Source organism: Hakea prostrata, chromosome 8 (genome assembly GCF_041222555.1).
Source record: "Hakea prostrata isolate BN-2017 chromosome 8, UWA_Hpros_2, whole genome shotgun sequence".
NCBI classification, from domain to species: Eukaryota; Viridiplantae; Streptophyta; class Magnoliopsida; order Proteales; family Proteaceae; genus Hakea; species Hakea prostrata.
In genome coordinates this window covers 52,513,045-52,535,115 of record NC_142607.1, presented here as the reverse complement: position 1 = coordinate 52,535,115, position 22,071 = coordinate 52,513,045, and the positions used below count along the sequence as shown (strand labels likewise).

Genomic DNA, 22,071 nt, shown 5'->3' with positions numbered 1-22,071 from the left:
CCGATGGGTAGCTGATCTGGACTACTAGAACAGTATCCTAAAGTGTATGAGGACTACAAAGCAAGTAGGTAAGGAACAAACCAAGAAGATTTAGAGTTCAGACCTGTCAGTAAATTTGAGAATAAAAGAACTGTTGTCTCTAACCAGCTTTTATCTTTTCCACCCGGGATTAGGGGGGTTTTGGGAAGAGAATAGATGTGTGGTTCGGATGAAGATCATCTTCTTTTGTTTAGGGTACCATACATGGTTCATTGTTCTTTCATATCACATATTAAGCACACTATTGATGATACATAATAGGTTAGAACTGTTACTGAATCAAATAATTTTGATTTACTAATTTAATTCTTCAATTGGAAAACTTGAAAACACAGTGAGTTTAGTTGGATTTCCATTTGAAATTTGAGGTTGGACAGCACTTGTTTGTCAATCTCAAGTTTCAAAACTTGAGATAGATTAGAAAGAACATGAAGTAAAAGAAGAAAGAAGTAAGAAAATTATAATCATAATTGCAGGCATAGGAGAAGCATTTTTTCTTGTTAGTTTTTTCAAATTGGTTACAACATACTTAAATCGAGTAGAGTTGGAGATGAAGGAATGGGTTTGTTGGAATTTAGCGCAAACAGTTGACGACAGTGGTGGTGATGGTCTTGATTAACATGTTTGAATGCGAGGATTTTGCTCGCCGTCGTCGGAAAGGAAGGCGGTTTATCACAAGCTAGGGCATTAAGCGATTTTCCCAAATGATTTTCAATGGCTGCGTTTGTTTGGAAAGATAGAGTGAAAAATAAAGAGAAAAAAAAACATGTAGACCCCATGTGTAATGAGATTAGGGCATTAAGCGATTTTCCCAAATGATTTTCAATGGTTGCGTTTGTTTGGAAAGGTAGAGTGAAAAATAAAGAAAAAAAAAAAACATGTAGACCCCATGTGTAATGAGGTGAGAGAAAAAGAAACAAATTTTTTGAAAAAATATTAAATGTGAATTTTATTTTTTATTTTTCATATTTTTTCACAAAAAATCCTATATTATTAGCTGTCTTAATTAAAAAAAGCTTGTCTCCAACTTTTCCACCAACCAACAGTTGTCTCACGCGTCACACGAGAAATTCAAAAACCCGTGTGAAATAGAACTCATATTTACGTTCCTACCCTCAGAGATTTAAAAAATCCTGGAAAAGAACAACAGAGAGAGTGGCACTTTACGTAAATTTGTGGTACCGCTTCCGCAATGAGAACTGTGGCCCCAACCAACCAACCGCACCGACTGAGAAAACTTACCTAAATGCTGAAAACCCCCGAATTAGAGTTGTTTTTACGTGATTTAATCCTTCATTGGAGATAACTAAGCCTCTCTGAGGTTCTCTGCAACTACATCTTTTCCATTTCTTCCATTGGAAAGGTTCAGTTCTGTTAAAATCATTTTAAATATCCCGAACAAAACTATATTTCTACTGGTCTCCACACTGTAAAGCTACTGCGTTTGCTTTTTTATACAAACTCATTATATAGTTCCTCACCGACACGAGATTTCTTGTTCAGATTTCGGTCAGATCTGGCCTCGAGGTGGAGTTTTCTGTTGATTTGTGGATAATGCTCGCCGAATTAAAGCTTGTTTCTCCGTAATTTATCTCTGCAAATTGGTTTTCTTCAGCAGAAATGGAGATCGCAGGACCTGTTACTCCTGGTCAGGTATGCGATATGCTAAAAAGGATTTCAAGTGTTCTATTGTTCACTTTTGGTTGTGGTCTATGAACTTGACAAGCGTTTGAAGATCGCTGTAGTTTTTGCCTCTCAACTGGTTATGCTATATCGTGTACTTCAGTGTCAGAATACTGCATTGATATGAAGTTTTAGTTTTAGTTACGTATCTCCATTCCTGTTGGTTAACTGGAACTTCTTAGCTTGGTGATACTATCCATAGCATTAATGTATAAAAAAGTAAGAAAAATGAGAAAAGAAACGTATCTGATTATCTACTTCATTGACTAATTATGTAACATTATTTCGTTCATTCTTAATTTCATTGTCTCCTCATTTGATGTGTTGAACAATGTTTTAAAAATGACAATGATATGAAAGAAAGAGTTATCTTTGACATATGGATACTGTAACATAAACTTTAAGATGTTGGAGGAATTGCTGTGGGCTGACCCATGCCATCTGTCTCTCTGTGAGATTGTACACACCCGTTCCCTGATGGTGTTATCCAAGTATTGCTAACCAGCTTCCAGGTTGAAACGGCCCCTTCAGTCCCCTCCAGTAATCGTTGCACTCACTTAACCGTGTTGCCATGGGAGACAGTTGAGTTTGCTCGTCAACAGAGACACGAGAATGAGGAGTCTTCTCAACACAACGAAAATTCTATACAAAAACCAGAGTAAGAGTCAGAGAGTATATGAGAAAGCTTAGAACGCCTTTAAAAATGTCCTAGCAGATGTCTCTCTAAGAGAGGATACACAATAAAGTAACTTCTGCTGGTGTCTGATGCATTGTAGACGGTGTGGAATGTAAAATCACAACATCATCAATGCACTTGATGACTCTTATCCAATATCTGTAGAACCTTGTTCAGCTAGCCAGATCATATTGCATGTTGGAGAGGTTCCTGGCAATCCCCAAATGTGAACCAACTCTGGTTGTCATTCAACATTTAATTAGCAGAACTGGAAAAGGACAATCAATGGTGGTGAAAGAAAATCTCGGAACTAAGTGACTTCGCACTCTCAAAGGCCACGCCTTGCCATGCCACACCCTGGCTAGTCTTAATGTTCTTGCATGTGTGGCGAAAAAATAATCCCAAATTCCCTTCCTGGAGACGAGCAAAATGAGCGTGCCTTCATGAGACCATACCTTGTAGTTCTATAAGCAATGAGGAACTAAAGATTTTCCACTCCATTTCTTTACTAGAAGCAGAATCAAGAAGGTCATGGGTTAAAATCTTGTGGGAGACGCAATAACCAAAACCTTTTAAAAGCGGCATAGAAGCATTTCAAAACTTCATTTGAAATAAATAGAACAAAGGAGATTCTAAACCTTCAGGTATTTTGACATCTGATATCACTGATAGTCCTGTGGCCGCTGTTATGCTTCAGGCTGTTGTAGAACTGCCACATGGTCTTTCTTAATATCTGCTGGCCTCCATGTAATTTAGATCAGGTAGTTTTTGAATTTTCTAGCAGGAGCATTTTCTCACTTGTGTTTGAAACTTCCAATTCAGTAGGTACTATGTATGCGTGCTCTCTATTTTAGATGGATTCAAAATATTGCAGTTGCCCAATTTCAGTGGGATTTGGTAGTGGTCAAGTTACCTATGCACTTTGCAGTCTCTTTATATGTGCAGAGGGACCTGCTTGGTTGTTGGATTTTGAGGCATATGTAGATAGCCTTTAAATCGTTGAAGAATTCAGTAAAATTATTGGCAGATGGATTTGGCTGAAAAAACTAAACTTGTTTCTAAATGCTGGGTTTGAAGATGCAGCTCAACTGTTTAGCATTGACTTGGCTCTTCTTCTATGGGAATGAACCTCCTCACTTTTAACCTGGAGGCAACAGATTCCATTCGGTTCATTTACGTTCCTGTCACAGTAGAGCATCCACTATTTCCCATGCTTGAGAATTATTTTAATTTACAGCAGGTGTTAACTACATCAGGAAACATCTATATGGAATTATGTCACAATGACCTATATGGTGCTCCACTCAAGTCTAAAGAAAATGATCACATGTTGATTTGATGTTTTATGAATTTATAGGAATTCCTATAAGGAGTGGCTTGATATTGCCGTTATCGTGACCTTCTAATTTATTTTTTCGGTCATGCTTCTGATTTTTATTATGACAGTCTGAAACCTGAACTTCTTACTTACGTCATGTATTCATTACAGGTTTCATTTTTGCTTGGTATTGTCCCAATATTTGTGGCATGGATTTACTCAGAGCTGCTGGAGTACAAGAAAAAATCAAGTTCTTCTAAAGCGTGAGTCAGACATAATTCCCAGTGAGCTTGATTTATTACCTATCCCAGACTTTTGAGATTTGTCCTTCATTTGTTTCCGGAAAATGTTTGGCTGAACTACACCATTATGTATATTCCATGAGCTCTAGGAATTTATTTGATCTAACTTGCATTTCTATCAGTATATTGATCAACTCTGTTTTTTCGCACTGTCTTCTAAATTTTACAAATGAAGAGAGCTGATCTAGCAGAAGAAATGTAGAGCTTGAAAATGCTGTTCCTAATCACTATGTTACAAACAAAGAATGGATGGTGATTATTTTCCATTTTGCGCTATTCATTAAATACTTGATGTATATGTTCTTTTCTATTTATTATATTGAGTGCATCTTCAATAATTCATTCACCCAATGCCTAGCTCATTTATGGTTTTTTGGATGAATGAAATAATCATAACCAAAGCCCCAAATGGGGGGAGATAATGTACAAGATGGGAGGAGAGGGAAGGATGAAGGGGGGGGGTTAGATTACAACCTACTAGTCGGCATGAAAGAAGAACCTACACCCCAAGAGACATCAATAATCCTATTCCTTGGGGTATCCAAAACGGGGAGAAGACTACAATCTAAAAGAAACATAAAAGCAAATGGTTCTTGTAATTAAGTCAAGAGATATAGAGTTGGGGGGTCCATCTTCTTAGAATCTGCTCCTGCCAATGCATTGAACACCAATTTGCCTAAATAGAAGTGCCTACGAAGTGTCTCGAAAACCAAACCGAACCCTGGCAATCCAATGGAGTGTGTAGAATGGGGCCAAATGGTGATTATGGCTTTCGCCCACAAGGAGCGAGAGAAGGGGCAAGAGAAGAAGAGGTGGTCTTTATCTTCGGGTTTGTTCCAGGCTTCCTCATGGTTTGAGATCTCAGCGACATCTCATTTTTCTTAGAAGGCGAGATGAGATTGCAAGAGAGATCTTAGAGTTCTCAGAACTCGCTCGAGATCTCATGAGATCTTGAGTTCATGCCACGATATCTCGGTTGGACGAAGATCTAGTCCAACCACACCCTTTTAAAACCCTTATCTTAAACAAGAGAGGTCATTTCTCGACCTCTCGCTGCTCTCTCTTGCCAACTCTTGCTGGAACTCAAAATTTTCACGAAATTTTTAGTGGATTTCAGTCAGATCTTTAGTTGCAACTACTCTTCGCACATCTACAACCCCAAAGGAAGATTAACAAGCGCATTTCAAGTAGATCCTCAATCAAGGTGACATTTTTTCCCACAACAGCTATTCATGGCCCAAGCCCAAACTATAAAGGAAATCCTACGGCCCAAAGTAATGTAAGGCCTCTACAGGCCCCGTGTGTGTTGGGGGAAGGTTGTCGGCAACAGAATGTTAAGCATTATGCCATTACCATACTTGACACTTCTATTATGAACTTATGATGGTCGTATTATTGTATTCTTGAGAGTCGAGAATGTGATATGGATGTAATACTCTTGTTATTTGATGTATCTCATCACTTGCTTTTATTTATATGGACTAATGGTTTTATGTTTCATATTTTATAACTTTGCATATTCATTCCTGCAGCACTTCGGTTTCAAACTTATGGTCGAGTTAAAACTCATGTTTAAGGTTGTTTTCTCATAAATCTGAGGCCACTAGTGTGTTGAAGGCTTAAAATAGGCTAAATACCAACTTTGAGTTGAACCTAACCCTTAAAACCCCCCGAGATGGGCACTCAAGTTCACTCGATTTGTTCGGGAAAAATACCACATCTCGAGCGAGATCTCTCAGTTTTGGCTTGGCAAGATGGGTGTTGAGAGCGAGTTCTTAAACCATGGTTGGGGTTAACATTTAGGTGCCAATGGGAAAGGAAAGCCTGGGTGGGTAAGCAAAGGTTAAGGGCTCTCCAAGTAGAAAAGGCATGGTGGGGGATGTGACCTTTGAACCGAACTAGGGGGTTCCAATCTACAATGGGGAGGGAGATTGGACTAGATTCCACGCAGATGAGGTGGAAAGAGAGCCAATGAGGAGGGAAACCAAGTAAAGCGTTGCCTAATGGGGTGAGTGGGGGTGTGGAGGGTGGACCAGACCTAAGTGTGATGCGGGAGATGGGGGAGAGAAGAATCCAAAAGTTGTCAGAAATGAAATCTAAGATAAGGGTGATCTTAGGGATGGCGGAAGCATAGACCTGGTGAGGGCTAGTTTATACTAAAATAAAATGAAAACCTTGTAATGTGGAATGCCAATTCACAAGTTATACTTAACGGCTTATCTCCATTTGCTTCTTTTCATTAAAATATTGTAATATGGATTGCCAATTCAGAAATTTATTTGCATTAAGTTTTGCATGAACTTAAGCTAGTCAACATCGTTCAAATTTCTGTTGATGTGGGCCAAAATTTTGGTTAAACCAAGATGAAACCATGGGTGGGTTAGGTCTAAAATCCCAAGTTTCAACAATATTTCAGAAATTTCAGTATTTCGAGCAATAAATGCCAAGTTATGATCAATTTCAACCAACCCAACTTCAAGCAATTTCAACAAGTTTAGATGGTTTTGACCAGCCATCACATGTTGAGTTTTACTTTCAAACATCCCTAGTTTCGACATGGTTTCAACCCATCTGAGCCGCATCTCGGTTTCTGGCTAGGCGACACCAGCCTTGAAGCCGAGATCTTGATCCTTGCTAGTTAACCAATACTTAGTACGAAAAATGTAAACCCCCCCCCCCCCCCAAAAAAAAAAAAAAAAAAAAAAAAAAAAAGACTGAATGCATGAATGAGGGGTCAAAGGAAAATGATAGGTCATTTTTGGGACAGTACATATCTTCTATTGTGTGTGTCAGCCGCATTTGTGTTTGTGTGGCAATAGAAGTTATTAAAAAGAAAAAGGGGAACTGTGGTTAGATTTAATAGATGACTATTATTGGTGTCTGTATCTGCATTTCATGTAATATATTCTAAAATATCAAGATTTGCAAATTATCATGAGGTTTTGTCCATATGCAAGCTATTTCACTTCAGCGAGGTATGTTTTCTGACTAACATGACAAGTGGCACTTGTTGCTTTCATATAGGTATGGTGACTAAAATCATGTGGAAAATATATCTTACTGTTATACATGGACTGTTATTAGGCAGACCAAGTCATTTAACGTAGAGATAGCAATCAATCTCTAGTATCAAAGGTCCGAAACAGGATAGTATGGCTCTTTAAAGTGAATTACCCCCAGAGGATGCACTCTGTACCTGTCAGGAGATAATATTATTTGATGTGCGCCAGCAAATTCTATACTGCTTCTTTTATTCAAAGGACTCACAAGTTACAACTAAGACTTGATTGTTACTATTAGGTGTCCAAATGATGTCCTTTTTCCTTTATGGGTGTTGCTTTGGTTTTGCTGGTTACACCTTGTTGTTATATGCACTTCTCTCTGGTCTTTCCTTTTGAAGGAATAATAATCCAATTCTCTCTCTAGTGGCAGGAACTCTGATATTAACTTGGTTGAGTTGGGTAAAGACACGGTTAGAGAAGATGACAGAGCTGTGTTATTAGAAGGGGGAGGTCTCCAATCCGCTTCTCCAAGAGTTCCAAGTTTATCTGTGACATCCAACATTGTCAGGTTTCACAGTAAAAAAGCACCTCTGTTGTAAAATATAATAGAGTAGATAATTTATATTATGCATAATATATGCTTATTTGGTTCAGATTCATGCTGATGGACGAGTCATTCTTGCTTGAAAATCGATTGACTTTAAGAGCTATGTAAGTAAATATATTACAAAGATTTAGCATTTTTAATTACTTAATTGCTTTGCACCGCCTTATGGATAATTAATACTCTTGGCAATCAGATTCGAGTTTGGTCTCATGATGGCTTACTTTTATGTTTGTGATCGTACAAATATCTTTGGAGAATCAAAAAAGGTGCTCTTCTGTTCCTTTTATCATTTGCAATTTATTGTCGTTTGATGATCACTTGACCTCACTGGCCGTATCCAAAGTCAATTTATCCATTACGGTAAGTGCAAAGACTATATTGAATAATTGAAGGTAAATACGTGGTTGGGTATTGTGGAAAACTCTAAATCATTCATGGGACAGTGGGAAAATTTACAGTTACTCTATTTGTGACACTTACATCTCTGAAAGGGTGAAACTATGTCTGAATTTCCTCAAAGTTATGGTATGTTGAGTATGGTTTAAATATACTCCCATATAGTTGTTCTCCAGTATCAAAACAGGTACAGCTTCAATGGATCCCTGAGGCGATGTGTTCAGGTAAGGTTCAGTCTCCATAAATTGGTAGACATTTTTCTATAATAGAGGTATAACTGATGAACGTATCTGAATTAGTGGCTGAATGGTTCATGAAAACTGAATATTGAAGCACTCAGTAGCTTAAGTCAGGTTTAAGATGGTGCACCTTGGTAATGAAATAGAAAGAGGGCCGGCCACTGTTTAAAATGGGAAGTCAGATAGAGTTAATTTTGGAACTACAGTGGGTAGTGAGAAGATGAGGGTGATGCAGAGAAATCACCTAAATGGGATTATTTTATTAGAAAGGATCTTTGGGTATCCTATGGGTTTTCTTTGCAATGGGCCACTTTGGTGGGCCTATAATATGCGTATAGTCTAGGCATACAGGATTAGTTATGTAAGAGTCCTTTATTCTTTATTTGTTATATAATTTTTACTTTTTATTTTTTTGATGGGTCAATTGGGGCAGGCCTTGCGCAACGGTTGGTTGATGACAGTTGTAACCTCGAGGTTAAGGCATCGAAACAGTCTCTCAGCAAAAACTGCTGGGTGGGGTAAGACTGCGTAGAAAAATATCCCCCCGGGCTGGGGGCAGAGAGGTCTCTGCTTGTGCTGAAGCCTTCAGCACCAGGTTTGCCTTTTTTTTTTTTTTTTGATGGATCAATAAATCTATTACCAAAGCCAATAAAGTGGAAAAAAAGGGAGGGGTGCAGTCACCCCACTGACTTCGCCCAGTGCTGGGCTTACCTGTCCCAACCAGGAGAGAGAAAAAGAAGAAGGGGTGGAGGGAGTGGGTTGGGAAGTAAGCAATAGCTTAATGGTGATTGGCTGTAAGAGTGAGGAAGAGAACTATTTCAAACCCGGCTAAATTATAATAAGCATGTTCCTTGGGGTGTCATTAAAATGTCTATTAGGAATCAAATGTTTGAGTTGGCTTCAAAGAAAATGGCTTTCCAAATCATGTACGCAGTGTGGGATTTGGAAGTCTATCTTATGGATTATCATTCTTCTGGTCCAGTCCTCTTTGGAGTCAGTTTCTTTTATTACTTCAGTTTCCTAGTCATTTATGTTATCTTATGGGTTTGATCTTTTGTTTTTATTGGTTGAACCTGTTTTTGAGTCTTCTATATTAGCTTGTAAGGAGTTCCAACCTTGTGTAAGAGATTTTCATTGGTTTTTGTGATTCAGATTTGCTGTGAGATGCAGTGTTTTGTGTTGGGATACCTTTAATGGCTGGTGGGACTACAGTCAAGAGTTGCTGGAATGCCTAGCCATATCTACTTACTCCATCAATACTCAAGTACTCCACTGTCTTCTGCTATCCCATATCCTGTCCTGCAATTTCTATACAAGTGTTTTTTGTTTGTTAATATCAACATTGGCTGTAAGGGAAATCTGACCAACACATCAGTCCCATCTTTTTCTTTGGGGGAATTCAAGGCATTCCCAAAAGCCCCTTCAACCAAGATCTTGGTCAAATTATGACCTTCATCAGGAAGTTGGCTTAACTTCTTTTTTTGTGGTTTTACATAGGATCTTGTTAAGGGGGTTTATAATTCTGAACCTGGGGTTCATCCTAATTCCTACCTACCTCCATCAGTGGGGGAACCTTGAAATGTGAGTATTTACTCTTGACTTTTGGTTTACAGAATCTGTCAAAGTTGGTTCTAGCTTTCAGGTCGTTGTAATTACTTTACAGTGGACTTGTTGTCACTCGTTAGCTTCTAGGGAATGACAGTGTTTGACTTCTTGTCGTTGCTCAGTCAGGGCTCATACACTGAATGAGTTATTCCAATAGCTAATACGGCTTAAGGAGATCATGAAAAATCAAGACCGCACTGCTTACATGTTTTACAACTGAATCACTCTTAATATTATTTCCATGCAGCTATGTCATCTGATTAACATATTGCTAAGAGGACTTCTCTTGGTATTTGGATTCATTATGCCTTGAGTTGTTTTTTCTGCTTTTCGGTCTGCAGCAATTGGTGATTTCTTTCAGAGCATTGTTTGTGGCTTAAAAATTGAAAATTAATTAAGGTGTTTATATTATTGAATATTACTTTTGTCTGGCATATTGTTTCAGCACCTAACTTCTTCCCCCCCGGTCATTATGAATGTAGAGCTACAGTCGGGATCTTTTCCTTTTCCTCTACTTCCTTCTCATCATAGTTTCGGCAGTGACTTCTTTTAAGATCCACCATGATAAGTCGCCATTCTCGGGCAAATCCATACTTTTTCTAAATAGGCATCAAACGGAGGAATGGAAGGGGTGGATGCAGGTTAGTAGTTCCATGACTTGATAACAGATAAACCCACACTATTTTTTGGAAATGATTTTCTTGAATTTCCTGTTATTGATGCTGTGGTCAACATGAAGTATCACTTGACTTGTGAGGCTGGTAAACAAATCTATAGCGTGATTGTTGAGAGTGCAACATGTTTTATAAAAGTTGGATCTCCATAAACACTTACTTTTATCTGCATTTTCTAGCTTATTGGGCCTTTAACCTTTGAATATATTTTGCCTCACCACTTGCACAAAATCTGCTGCACTAGACAATTTCGGTACTTGTTTTTGGAGAATGATTCCATGGTTCTGCTGAGCTTCTAATGGTCTTCTTCTTCTTCTTCATCTGGGTTCCAGCTTGGGTTACAAAAGCAGTTCAGATAAAGATCATGATTTTTATTTTCTTTTTTTGACGCGGGGGTGGGGGGGGGGGGCAAATATGCATGGAAAGGTTCATACTTTCTTAAGCTTTTTTATTTGTCAAATGAAGAAAATTTACCTCCAGCTCATATTCTATAGAGTTCCATTTGATTGTCCTGTTTCATTTTTCTTTTTGGAAAATAATAATAACAATAAATATTCTCCTCTCTTAATTCTATAAAGTTCTATTTGAGTGTCCTTTTTCCTTTTAGAATAAAATTTAAGCTGGTGAGATTATTATAGAGGTTTTGAGTTCGTATTGTTGTACCTTATTTGATTCTTACTCTCATATCTTTACACAGGTATTATTTTTGATGTATCATTACTTTGCTGCAACTGAAATTTATAATGCAATCCGTATGTTCATTGCCGCTTACGTGTGGATGACGGGATTTGGAAATTTCTCATATTATTACATCCGAAAAGATTTCAGTCTTGGAAGGTTTGCTCAGGTAATTTACCACTTAAGTGTCTTTTTTCTTTATAGATCTTCATCTATCAGACACTAATGCTAATTTTTTGGACAGATGATGTGGCGGCTTAATTTCTTGGTGACATTTTGCTGTATAGTGCTGAATAACAGTTACATGCTATACTACATATGCCCCATGCACACCCTGTTCACACTAATGGTTTATGGCACCCTTGGTATTTATAACAAATATAATGAGATTGGGTCCGTCATGGCTGTAAAGATCATTTGCTGTTTTTTGGTGGTTATTCTGATGTGGGAAGTCCCAGGCATATTTGATTTTGTTTGGAGCCCATTTACTTTTCTTCTTGGTGAGTAACATGTTGGAGGTTTTTGTCATTTGGTCTTCTTTTGAATTTTGCTGCTGAACACATACAATTTTTTAGGTTACACCGACCCAAATCCTTCAAAACCAAAGTTTCCCCTATTACATGAGTGGCACTTCCGCTCAGGGCTTGATCGCTACATATGGATCATTGGAATGATATATGCTTACTATCACCCCACTGTAAGTTTGTGTACTCAAACTGCTGTTTCCAAATAATTTTGGGTCCTTGATTGAAAATGTTTTCTCAATCTTTTGAAGTCTTATATATTTTGGTTCATATAGGTTGAAATGTGGATGGAGAAACTGGAGGAAACAGAAGCGAAGCGAAGAATCTCAATTAAAGCAGCTGCCGTGATGGTTTCCTTACTGGTAGCTATATCTTTCTCTTCAGCATTAATTTTCTTCCTAAAAGTTTATCTCTGATGCATGCCCTTGTCGCTTTGTATAGATGGGATATCTCTGGTTTGAATACATATACAAGCTGGACCGAATCACCTACAATAAGTATCATCCTTATACTTCATGGATTCCCATAACGTAAGCATATATTTCCTTATGTATACGGATATGTTTGAAGTATATTTTTGAATTCAATTAGTCGATAATTTACTCCACTGTCTCTTTTTTTAATGATCAGTGTCTACATATGTTTGCGAAATGTCACGCAGCAGCTCCGCAGCTTCTCTCTGACTCTCTTGGCGTAAGATCTCTTTCACTCTAACCAACCACAAAATAATTTCTGATTGTCAAAGTTGTGTCCATTTGTCATTGAGGAATAGCATAGTGAATTCTTGTAATTTCATCTAGAAACTACCTCTCAGATTGTTGCTCTGTGTTTCTTTAGATGGCTTGGAAAGATTACCCTGGAGACATACATCTCACAAATCCATATTTGGTTAAGGTATGTGCATATCATGATTATCACCAGCTGTTGTGGTTGAGGGTGTTGATGAAAACTCCTACACAAACAAATGTTTCCTGAACTATTAGGGTGGGTTTTCATCTCAATGAAACCATATAATTTTATTATTTCCAAAAGAGGTAACAAGTTTTTCTTTTTTAGCTAGACACATGTCAGTTGTGCATGATCGGTTGACTGATTTGAAATAGTGATTTAAGTCCTTCAATTTATACACATTGCCGCCTCCACATCTGTCCAACATGCATTCAAATTTCATATGACAATACAATGCGAATGATAAACCGAAACAGCTAGTGTCTTAAGTCATTAGCATTTGTTGAATCCCATGGGTTATTGGTTTGTTACACTTTCCAGAACCATGGTTTTCAAATCTGTGGATGATAAGAATCTTAACTTAAATCATTTATTTACTTTTTGGTTCCATCAGAATGCTGTAAGATTATATGCATGGATTTTTACTGGAGCAGTTGTTGTCATTGATTGGTAGCATCTGGTCAGGGTAATCAGGTGCTGAACATATGAGTAGACATATTAGTTCAGTGAATGCAGAATAAAAAGGTGAAGATTAAATGGAGAAAATTGTCAAGTTGTATGATATCTAGTGATCGTGTATGTTTTCTGATTTGGGGAAATTTCCATGGTGGGTTCCCTGATCTAAGGATGTTTCTATGGTGGGTTTCCATAAATGGTTCGTTTGTCTACTTGTATTCAATTTTCATTTTAACAGTACATGGAATGTCAAATCACCTCTTCCAAGATTTCCTGAATTTCAGGCAGAGTTTTTAATTCTAATGGATTGAACTGTTATTTCTTTCTTATGAACTTTAACAGATCAGCCGTGCCAGATGGACAGCCTCGCTGGTTACTCTCTATTGTCCCAAACTATCCATTGCTGAACTTCATGCTTACTACATCCATATACATTGCAGTATGTAAAAAGTTACTAGAGCTGAAATTGTGTAATGGAATAGTAAATCAGGAAAACTTATTCTACTATTTTGGTTGCAGATCTCGTATAGGCTATTTGAACTGACAAACACATTGAAGGCAGCTTTTGTGCCCAGTAAAGATGACAAGCGGTTGATGTACAACATGATCACAGCAGCAGTTCTTATGAGTGCCTTGTACTCGTTATCGCTTATTTTGCTACTAGCACCCCAGATGCTGGTAAACACTTTTACTAAATAAAGTGAAATTAATCTCATAAGCATGTGGCAATTGATTGAGTTCCTTTAAGGTTCATCAATGACACCCATGGTTTGACCAAATAGGATCAGAATCTGGATTGGCCTCCACATATCAAACCCTAAGAAGCAAATATCAGTTGATCCTAAGGAACCAGAATTGCATACACAGCCAATTTCAGACTTTCCTAATTCCGATTCTTGAAAACAGAACGACACCCAAAGATGTCCCATGTTGAAGTCCAACACCTTACCTGAAGTATGTGGTAGGTGACAAATGGGACATCTTGACCTCATGTTATCTAGTGGACGTCTTTGTTCGTTTGCATTTCATAATAGAAGCATTTGTTTTCTTGTTGAAAGCCATTGATTCCTATGTTGCATGTGTACTCATAAAATGATACTAGCAGGTATGATCAACATAGAGAGTCCACAATTTTTCACGGCATGTTTCACGCATAAGTTAGCATTCATCAGACATGACTACAACGGAGTCTGATTAGCAAGAAATGGATTCATTGGCATAATGATCACTGATATTTGAGAGGAAGGGCTGAAATGTTGAAAGGTGCATGATATTAATTGTACAGGCTCAGACGAGGTATTTGATTGTACAATCTCTTCAATGATCATATATATTTTATTTTTCCATTAAAGTGTCTCTGAAGCAGATTGGTACATTTGTGATAGACCACAGGAGTGTAACAACCTTTGGATGATATATGTTATCACCTCAAGGAATATTAATTTGATATGAAGTTAAGGGGAGTTAAGTCATGAGTGGGAAAAACAGTACATCCTGTGACATCTACCTATCTTGTCATATTTACTAGTTAGATTTTTGAAAGGTTCTGTAGCCTTTTCTCTCCCCCCCTGGCTCCCTGATTTATGGAAATCATATTGCATTTACTCACTGGTGTGTTCCTCCATTCTCTTCACTTAGATAATCTTTTCCCTTGATTTGGCTTTTAATGCAAAATATAAATGTTTTGATACAAGTTTTTCTTTTTAGAACAAGTTACTTGACCCTGTTAGGTAATTAATACATAAATGATTCACTCTATTATTTATTAGATTGAACTTTCCCTGCGAGCAGAGGGTATTAGTTCTTGAAACCCTGCACTTTCATTCCCCACCTCGAAAGAAAGAAGTGGCCACCTTGCCACAATCCCCATCTTGTTTTTTCTCCCCGTGTTTGCTGTCCCCATATCGTTCACTTCTCCTCATGTTTGCTACTACATTGCCGAAAACTGTTGTGCATATCTGATCCATCTCGGGCAAAAACAATTGCCATAACGTTCAATGACCACGTTGTGTTATTCATATTATATTATTACATCAGTTATGCCTATATTCACCCAAAAAAAGAGATTTTAGTCATTAGAGGCATTTTCAATTTCATAGTGTTACTTACTCCTGTATCTGGCAACAGAAGCTTTGGGATTAATTAGCATTCCCACTTTGAACCATTTCATCAAAGATTCCCACTTGATGTGGTGTAGGTTTTTGTTACACGGAGAAACTAGATGAGAATTCGAGATGTGCTGGTTAAGCCAATATTCTAATATGCCGTACACATTCATGGAAATTTTCAGTTTCCTGAATTTGTAGTCATGAACTTATGAGGTTAATACAAAATAATTACCATATTTCGATAATTGTTGATGCATTCATCCAAATAGCTGGATCCATACCAGCATATTATGAAACTAAAAACCTACGTTAACGTGTCATACTAAATGAGCAGAGCCCGAGACCCCCAAGTGTCACGCTAACAGAACACAACTAAGCCCCAACCGCCCCAAAACTATCTTGAATCCAGTCATCATCCACTTGCGCTCTTCACTAAAAACTACTCTTTTTTCAACCCTAATCGAATATGAAGCTATGACGGCGGCCGTATCAAATACTCAAAGGCAGCACCTTTCTTTTCTTCTCAATTCATGAAAGAAATCCCAACATTCTACCCCAACCCACAAAAAAAAAAGAAAAGAAATCCAAGCCTCTTTCCTCAATTTGTACAAATCAAAATAAATATAACTTATCACCACTGAAGACCCGCAGGATCAGATGACTCCCTTATACAGCGAAGATAATCAAGTGAACACTGGTTATCATTTTACAAATTACCTTTCCCTGTGAACTGCTGCTGCCTCTCATTCCAAGCTTCCATTGACCAAGAATTAGTTGGGAAAGAAACATCAACATCCTAATATAGCAACATATTAATACTGACTCATACCATTACAGTTCCAAGCACAGAAAATAAGAAGAAAAATTAAATAAAAACGGCCCAGGTAAAAAGGGAGCCAGTTTACGAGCCACTCATCACCCATTAAACCATCCATCCATTACTACCTTGGTTCCTAATCACAAATGACAAACGAACTGCCAATTTCAAGGCCTTATATAGAAATCTCCCAACCCACCCCAAGCCTATAGAGAAATCATCTCAGAAAAGTAGCCTATCAAGTACAATAGACCTTATTCTCCTCCTTTTTCTCTTTCTCGCTTCTTGTAAAGCTTTTCAAGAACACGCTTGGCCTCGCACTGTGGGAAGTTTTCAAGGTCATAATAGTGGGGTGATATGTCCACCAGCCTGCAAAAGGGAACATGATCAACACGATTATCCGGAAAACCAACAGCCTCAGTCAAATGTTTCAATCTTTATAATATAATTAAAAAAATAATAATAATTTGGTGCAACTCAGAACTCCCAAAAAATAGATCTATCCATTGTAACAACCTCTAGATCATTGGAAAGAACCCATGAATCATCTACTTCTACAACCCTAATCCTTTTCAAATGATTTTTCATAATTAAGAGAGAGACTTTGACTCGGAACCCTGAAAAGTACTTAGGCTTTGGGTTCTCAAGAGTTTGACCATGGACAATAGTTCTCCACAAAGCAATTACTTAGCCTACAACCACACAAGGAACTGCATTTCTCAACCTAGAGTCACCCACCAATTCAACTAAAACAGAAGCCGAAGCCCCACAACCTACGGGCAGCATCAATACTACCCTAATAGTACAATAAGTGTAAGATAGATCCCCAACTCTACTGATGCATAAACAATGCAATGTAGAAGTGAACACTGGAACTTACCACTCTCCACGAACATCAGTAACAGTACGAATGAAATTCCGACTCGTCAACACATATTCATTGTAGATAACCCACTCCGGCTTGTGATCCAGGCAGTTAGAAGGATGAAGATGAACCACCTAAACCAATAATTGAGGGTCAATACAGTAACAGTTTTCTCTTCAATATACATGACATGCAAACAGTTTAATCTAAATAGTATTTCATCAAAACAACAAATCACAAAATAAATATAGACCTGATTGTCTTTCACTGTTAGATAGTGACCAGTACGCTCAAGGTGCGCAACCTGCATAAAATATCCAGCCAGCATAGCTTTCCTTATGTTTACGTAGTAGTCTCGACTGTTGAAGTCTGTGCTGCATAACTTGAGGTTGAACCTTGCCATTATGCGAACCAACTGTTGCCTGACATTATCAGCAGCCTTCATGGTCCTATGATTGATGAAGTTTTCATAACACCACTGAGGATCTTCATCTGCAATATTCCATCACACAGCAGATTCTTAGTTAGGTTTAAAAAGCAAGAACCCATTTAGACTCAAATAAGAAATTTAAATGACCAGAAAAGTTGGTACTCACTATTTTGCTTGTAAGCATGATAGACATTTAGAAGTGTGAGGTGGTCTCCATCAATGTGCCCGAACCGAGCTTTCGCTTCATCTGCAGCTTTTTGAGCCTCCCTAGGCCGGACAAAGCAATTGGGTACTAAAGAAAGAAATTGTTATCACAGAGGAGGCCCACGGTAGGTCAGCAGATGCATAGAGGCGAGACGACACCATTTTCTTCATGAGAGAATACTGAGAAACTGCAACTATCTGCATCAGCAATTGGGAATTTCTATGGTGCATGCCAACCAGTGGCATGAAACCCAAACAGGCAGTTGCTGATGACAAACCTAATTGGACAGAGTAAACAACCCTATTGCATGGTGCAAGAAACCTGCACACTTGCAAGATCCAGGACTATTTTATCTACCATTACCCCAGATATATGGCTTATATCTGATGCAAGAATCACAACTGTTTGCATGCGGCAGAGAACTTGCAGTATAATCAGTATTTCCATCACTGTGATACTGCACGTACTAAGCCCCATTGGGTCCACATAATGGTACAATGCAAAAAAGACATTTAAAAAAAATTTGAGAGTAAGCTCCAACAGCAGGGAATTGGGAACCATACCTGACAGCATGGCTGAAACAGAAAGGATTTCATTAGAACAATCAAATTCAGGACTAACAACGAGCATCTTTGACATTTGAGGATCCAAAGGAAATTCACTCATGATTTCCCCCAGCTTAGTCAAGTTTCCATCATCATCAAGTGCACCCAAGTAATTCAAGACTTCCAGTGCTCGCATCAATGTCTCTGGAGCAGGAGGGTCCATAAAATCAAAATGCACAAGATCATCAATCCCAAGCTTCTTCAATGTCAGAACTGTGTTAGCCAGATTTGATCGCAATATCTCAGGGTAAGTCTGTGGCTGAAGATCATTGTGGAAACTTTTCTCGGTGTAAAGTCTGAAGCATTTTCCAGGTTGTGTTCTTCCAGCACGACCAGATCTCTGGTGTGCGCTTGCCTTTGATATTGGGGAGACCAGCAAAGACTCCACTCGCACTCGTGGATTATAGACCTTCTGCTTGGCAAAACCAGGGTCAATAACATAAACGATACCATCAATAGTCAATGAAGTTTCTGCAATGTTGGTGGACACAACAATCTTCCTTCCAGGAGGGCCATCTTCCTTCAGGGGGGGTGGAGCAGCCTCAAAAATCTTCTGCTGCATAGCTGGAGGGAGCGTTGAGTACAGAGGTACCACTTTCACTGGTCCCACCTGGTCACCCAAATTTCCAATTTCTTTTGTAATCTTCCGGCATGCATCTTCGATCTCTTCCTCTCCAGTGAGGAAAACAAGGATGTCACCAAGAGGCTCACACATGTGTATTTGCACAACCGTTCGAATTGCTGCTTCAAGATAATCTCTCTCAGGTTCCTGTGTGTAGAAGATCTCAACTGGATGAAGTCTTCCAGGAACTTTCATAAGAGGTGCACCAAAAAAGTAACCCTGAAATTTCTCAGCCTCAAGGGTTGCACTCATAACCACCAGTTTCAAATCAGGCCTATTTTTCAGGACTTCTTTCAGAAGCCCAAATAGAACATCTGTTGCTAAAGTTCTTTCATGAGCCTCATCAAGTATAATAACTCTATAACGTTCAAGAAGGGGATCTGTCATAGCTTCTCTCAAAAGCATACCATCTGTTAAATACCTAGCAAACAGTGACGCAAAATCAACAAATTTTAGACGAATGTTTGCAACAAATAATAAGCGGCAACACCAAAAGAATACAAAATTAAGGAATTAAGTGAAGCTGAACAGCCAGGACTCGCAAGAAAATACATACTTTAGAACAGTTCTTGAGCTACTGCAATCTTCAAAACGAATGCTGTAACCGACTTCTTCTCCAATCGTCACATCCATCTCTTCGGCAACTCGACGGGACACAGACATCGCAGCCACCCTACGGGGTTGTGTACAGGCTACCATCATCTTTTTACGTTTGTCCGGTGTCTCCAACTCAACGGCATCCAAAACAAACTGAGGGATCTGCAGGACAGAAAAAAACACATCGTCACACACATATTATTCTTCGATTATTCAATAGATTAAAACAGGAAATCAAGCTTAGTTCCTCCATAGGTAGGAAGTTCAATTTCCTATTTGACAAACATCAAAACACTCAACTTCATGATGATTTCCACATTCATACGCATACCAATGAGTCCAAAAATAATATTTGAAATCCAAAATGTTAAAAAAAAAAAATCATCAGCCCTCACCCAATCTAATTTTCCAGAATCATGCATTCCAAAATGTAACAAAAAATTTTAACAAACGAAAATATGCTCGTTTCCCAGTTTCTAATAAAAGTACTAGTTCCTCCATCAACACATTATTCTAGAGGTTCCATAACAAACCCACCCGAGACTATGCAATTGAACTATATAGAGGCAATCAAAGATGTCAGTATTATCAACAGTCAACAGGTTTTTGTTTTTTTTTTTTGTGGGGGGGAGGGGGGAGCGAATTTCATTAAAACCTAAACATCGAAACACAAAGGTAACAACTGCAACCAATGAGATCTCAAAATAACAACCGAAGCGATTCAGCACAAATAAGCATGTTTATGTAAAAACCTAAACGAGCGTAGTAGATTCACACAAAATAAATATCGACACCAACTATTCCCTACTTCAACAATACAGTAAGAGGAGACGAGCGCAAAATTTCGAAAATAGAAACTAACCTGAGTTGTTTTCCCACTACCAGTTTCTCCAACCAATATCAAAGCCTGATTAGATTTCAAAGCCTGGAAGAATTCTTCTTTCTGCTGCCATACAGGAAGCGTCTTCCTCTTCTCAAGGATTTCATAGTACCTCTGTGAATAAGGTCGACCATTCCACTTATTAACAGTAGAGGTAAGCAATGAGCCACCATTCGCTTTCTTTGCGGAGACAGAAGTTTCGTCCACGACGTCAAACAAGCTAACCTTCCTTTTCCTCTCCGTGGACATTATCGAGATTCAATTCCGTAATCAAAACCAACAAAGGAACAAGCTAATAAAGATGAAGAAGCCAAGAACCGAAAAAAAAAACCCTCCGAACTCCTCAATGGGATTTGTGAACAAACAGAAGTAGCGCAAATTGGAAAGAAGATGTAGAACGACGAGCCAAAGAATATAAAGTAGCGGAAGAATGATCTTCGATTAAAACCCTAAAAACAGATAATCTATATAAGAGATAACAATGGAGGAGTAAATAATCTGTCGGCCCTGGCTCGCGCCCTGAAAGAACAAAAACCCTAGGTTATCCTTCTTTTTCCCCCTTCTCGATACCCAGGAACCAACTGGGAAGGAAACCAAACCAAATTAGGGCTTCAGCATATAAAGAGAATCAGATGACTTAAACCGCCCTTAAATTTATTTATTTATTATTTTTTTTATAAGCTTTCTTGAATCCAAATTTTTCCATCTACTTGATATAATTTTTTTTATTATTATTTTTCTTCCTGTTTTGGTGAAAATGATTATACAATAAGGTATATGAATATGAACAAATTATATAAGATCAAATGTCTTTGGGATGAAATCCCTCTACTGCTATAAATACCTAATTGGCCTATCATCTACCTCATTGTAAGTATAGGATTATGATTGTTTTATCAATTTTAAAGATATTAATCAATAATTTTTATATTAATCAATAATTATATATAATTACAAGTGAAATACATACTAGATCAAATTGGCCTCCTATGGTATCATCTACCTCATTGTACAAGTATAGGATTCAAACTTGATAATTATTTTATCAATTTTAAAAAATTCGATAGAAGAAGAACCAACATAATTGTAAAAGGAAATATGAAAAAGAAAGCAGCTCTAGGTGGCATTTTAACATGACTAGATTGCATATGCCTATAAATTGTGAAAGATGATCTTCATGGTTACAATTATAGGTTTTGCTCAATTGAGCAACAGGGTAAATGATGAGAGAGGGGTTGAAATAGAGCAGGATCGATAGGATTTGAAGGTAACAAATTTCATAGGAAAATTAAATCCATATGCCACATCATCACATAAATAAGAACTAAAATTTATGAGTGTTAAATCATAAAAGCATTCAGAAGAGGATCCAACTCCCCAAATATGGAGTTTTCGTATTCCCTCCATTAGTAAGTGATGTTTCTCCTCCATTAGTGAGTGTCCTCTCTACCTGCAGTTAACAAAGTATAGTCGTTTTTTGTGGAAGGTTTTCTGTAAAGTTACAGTATTTTGGGGGTACAATAGAAAGCAAATTGAAATTAGTTCAACACTTCTGTTCTACCCCAATGTTTGCTCGGATAGGCAAGGGAAGGGGAAGAAATGCTACCTAGAGAGCTAAAGCTAGGTCAATACATTTAGAGATAATTCTTTTTGGTGATGAAGGACTTGATGTATCAAATGAGTTGGAAGATAAAGCTACGGAAGCGAAATCAAATACACTTGTGGGGAGAGTCATACTTGGGAAGCCCTATGGGCATCAAGCTGTCTTTGAAGCCCTGCCAAAGGCATGGAATAC

The 22,071-nt window shown here is 38.0% G+C and overlaps 2 protein-coding genes across 2 annotated transcripts; one reads left to right on the top strand and one right to left on the bottom strand.

Annotated features, from left to right (window-relative positions):
• Positions 1 to 1,260: 1,260 nt before the first annotated feature.
• RWA2 (O-acetyltransferase family protein) lies at positions 1,261 to 15,633 on the top strand. The gene is made up of 17 exons (XM_089167068.1): positions 1,261 to 1,402; positions 1,543 to 1,692; positions 3,888 to 3,979; positions 7,445 to 7,588; positions 7,675 to 7,731; positions 7,821 to 7,893; positions 10,350 to 10,508; positions 11,239 to 11,388; positions 11,464 to 11,719; positions 11,795 to 11,916; positions 12,019 to 12,105; positions 12,185 to 12,273; positions 12,374 to 12,436; positions 12,581 to 12,637; positions 13,490 to 13,586; positions 13,667 to 13,825; positions 14,250 to 15,633. The coding sequence occupies exons 2-17, from the start codon at positions 1,660 to 1,662 to the stop codon at positions 14,256 to 14,258; spliced, it is 1,647 nt and encodes a 548-aa protein (XP_089023194.1). The 5' UTR covers positions 1,261 to 1,402; positions 1,543 to 1,659; the 3' UTR covers positions 14,259 to 15,633.
• Positions 15,634 to 16,057: 424 nt separating this feature from the next.
• Positions 16,058 to 20,873, bottom strand: LOC149008550 (putative pre-mRNA-splicing factor ATP-dependent RNA helicase DEAH2). Its single transcript, XM_089167067.1, has 7 exons — positions 20,259 to 20,873; positions 19,356 to 19,558; positions 18,136 to 19,220; positions 17,534 to 17,659; positions 17,191 to 17,429; positions 16,953 to 17,071; positions 16,058 to 16,441 (listed from the first exon to the last, which is right to left on the bottom strand). Exons 1-7 carry the CDS (start codon positions 20,523 to 20,525, stop codon positions 16,327 to 16,329), a joined length of 2,154 nt encoding a protein of 717 aa, XP_089023193.1. The 5' UTR covers positions 20,526 to 20,873; the 3' UTR covers positions 16,058 to 16,326.
• Between the last annotated feature and the right edge of the window lie 1,198 nt (positions 20,874 to 22,071).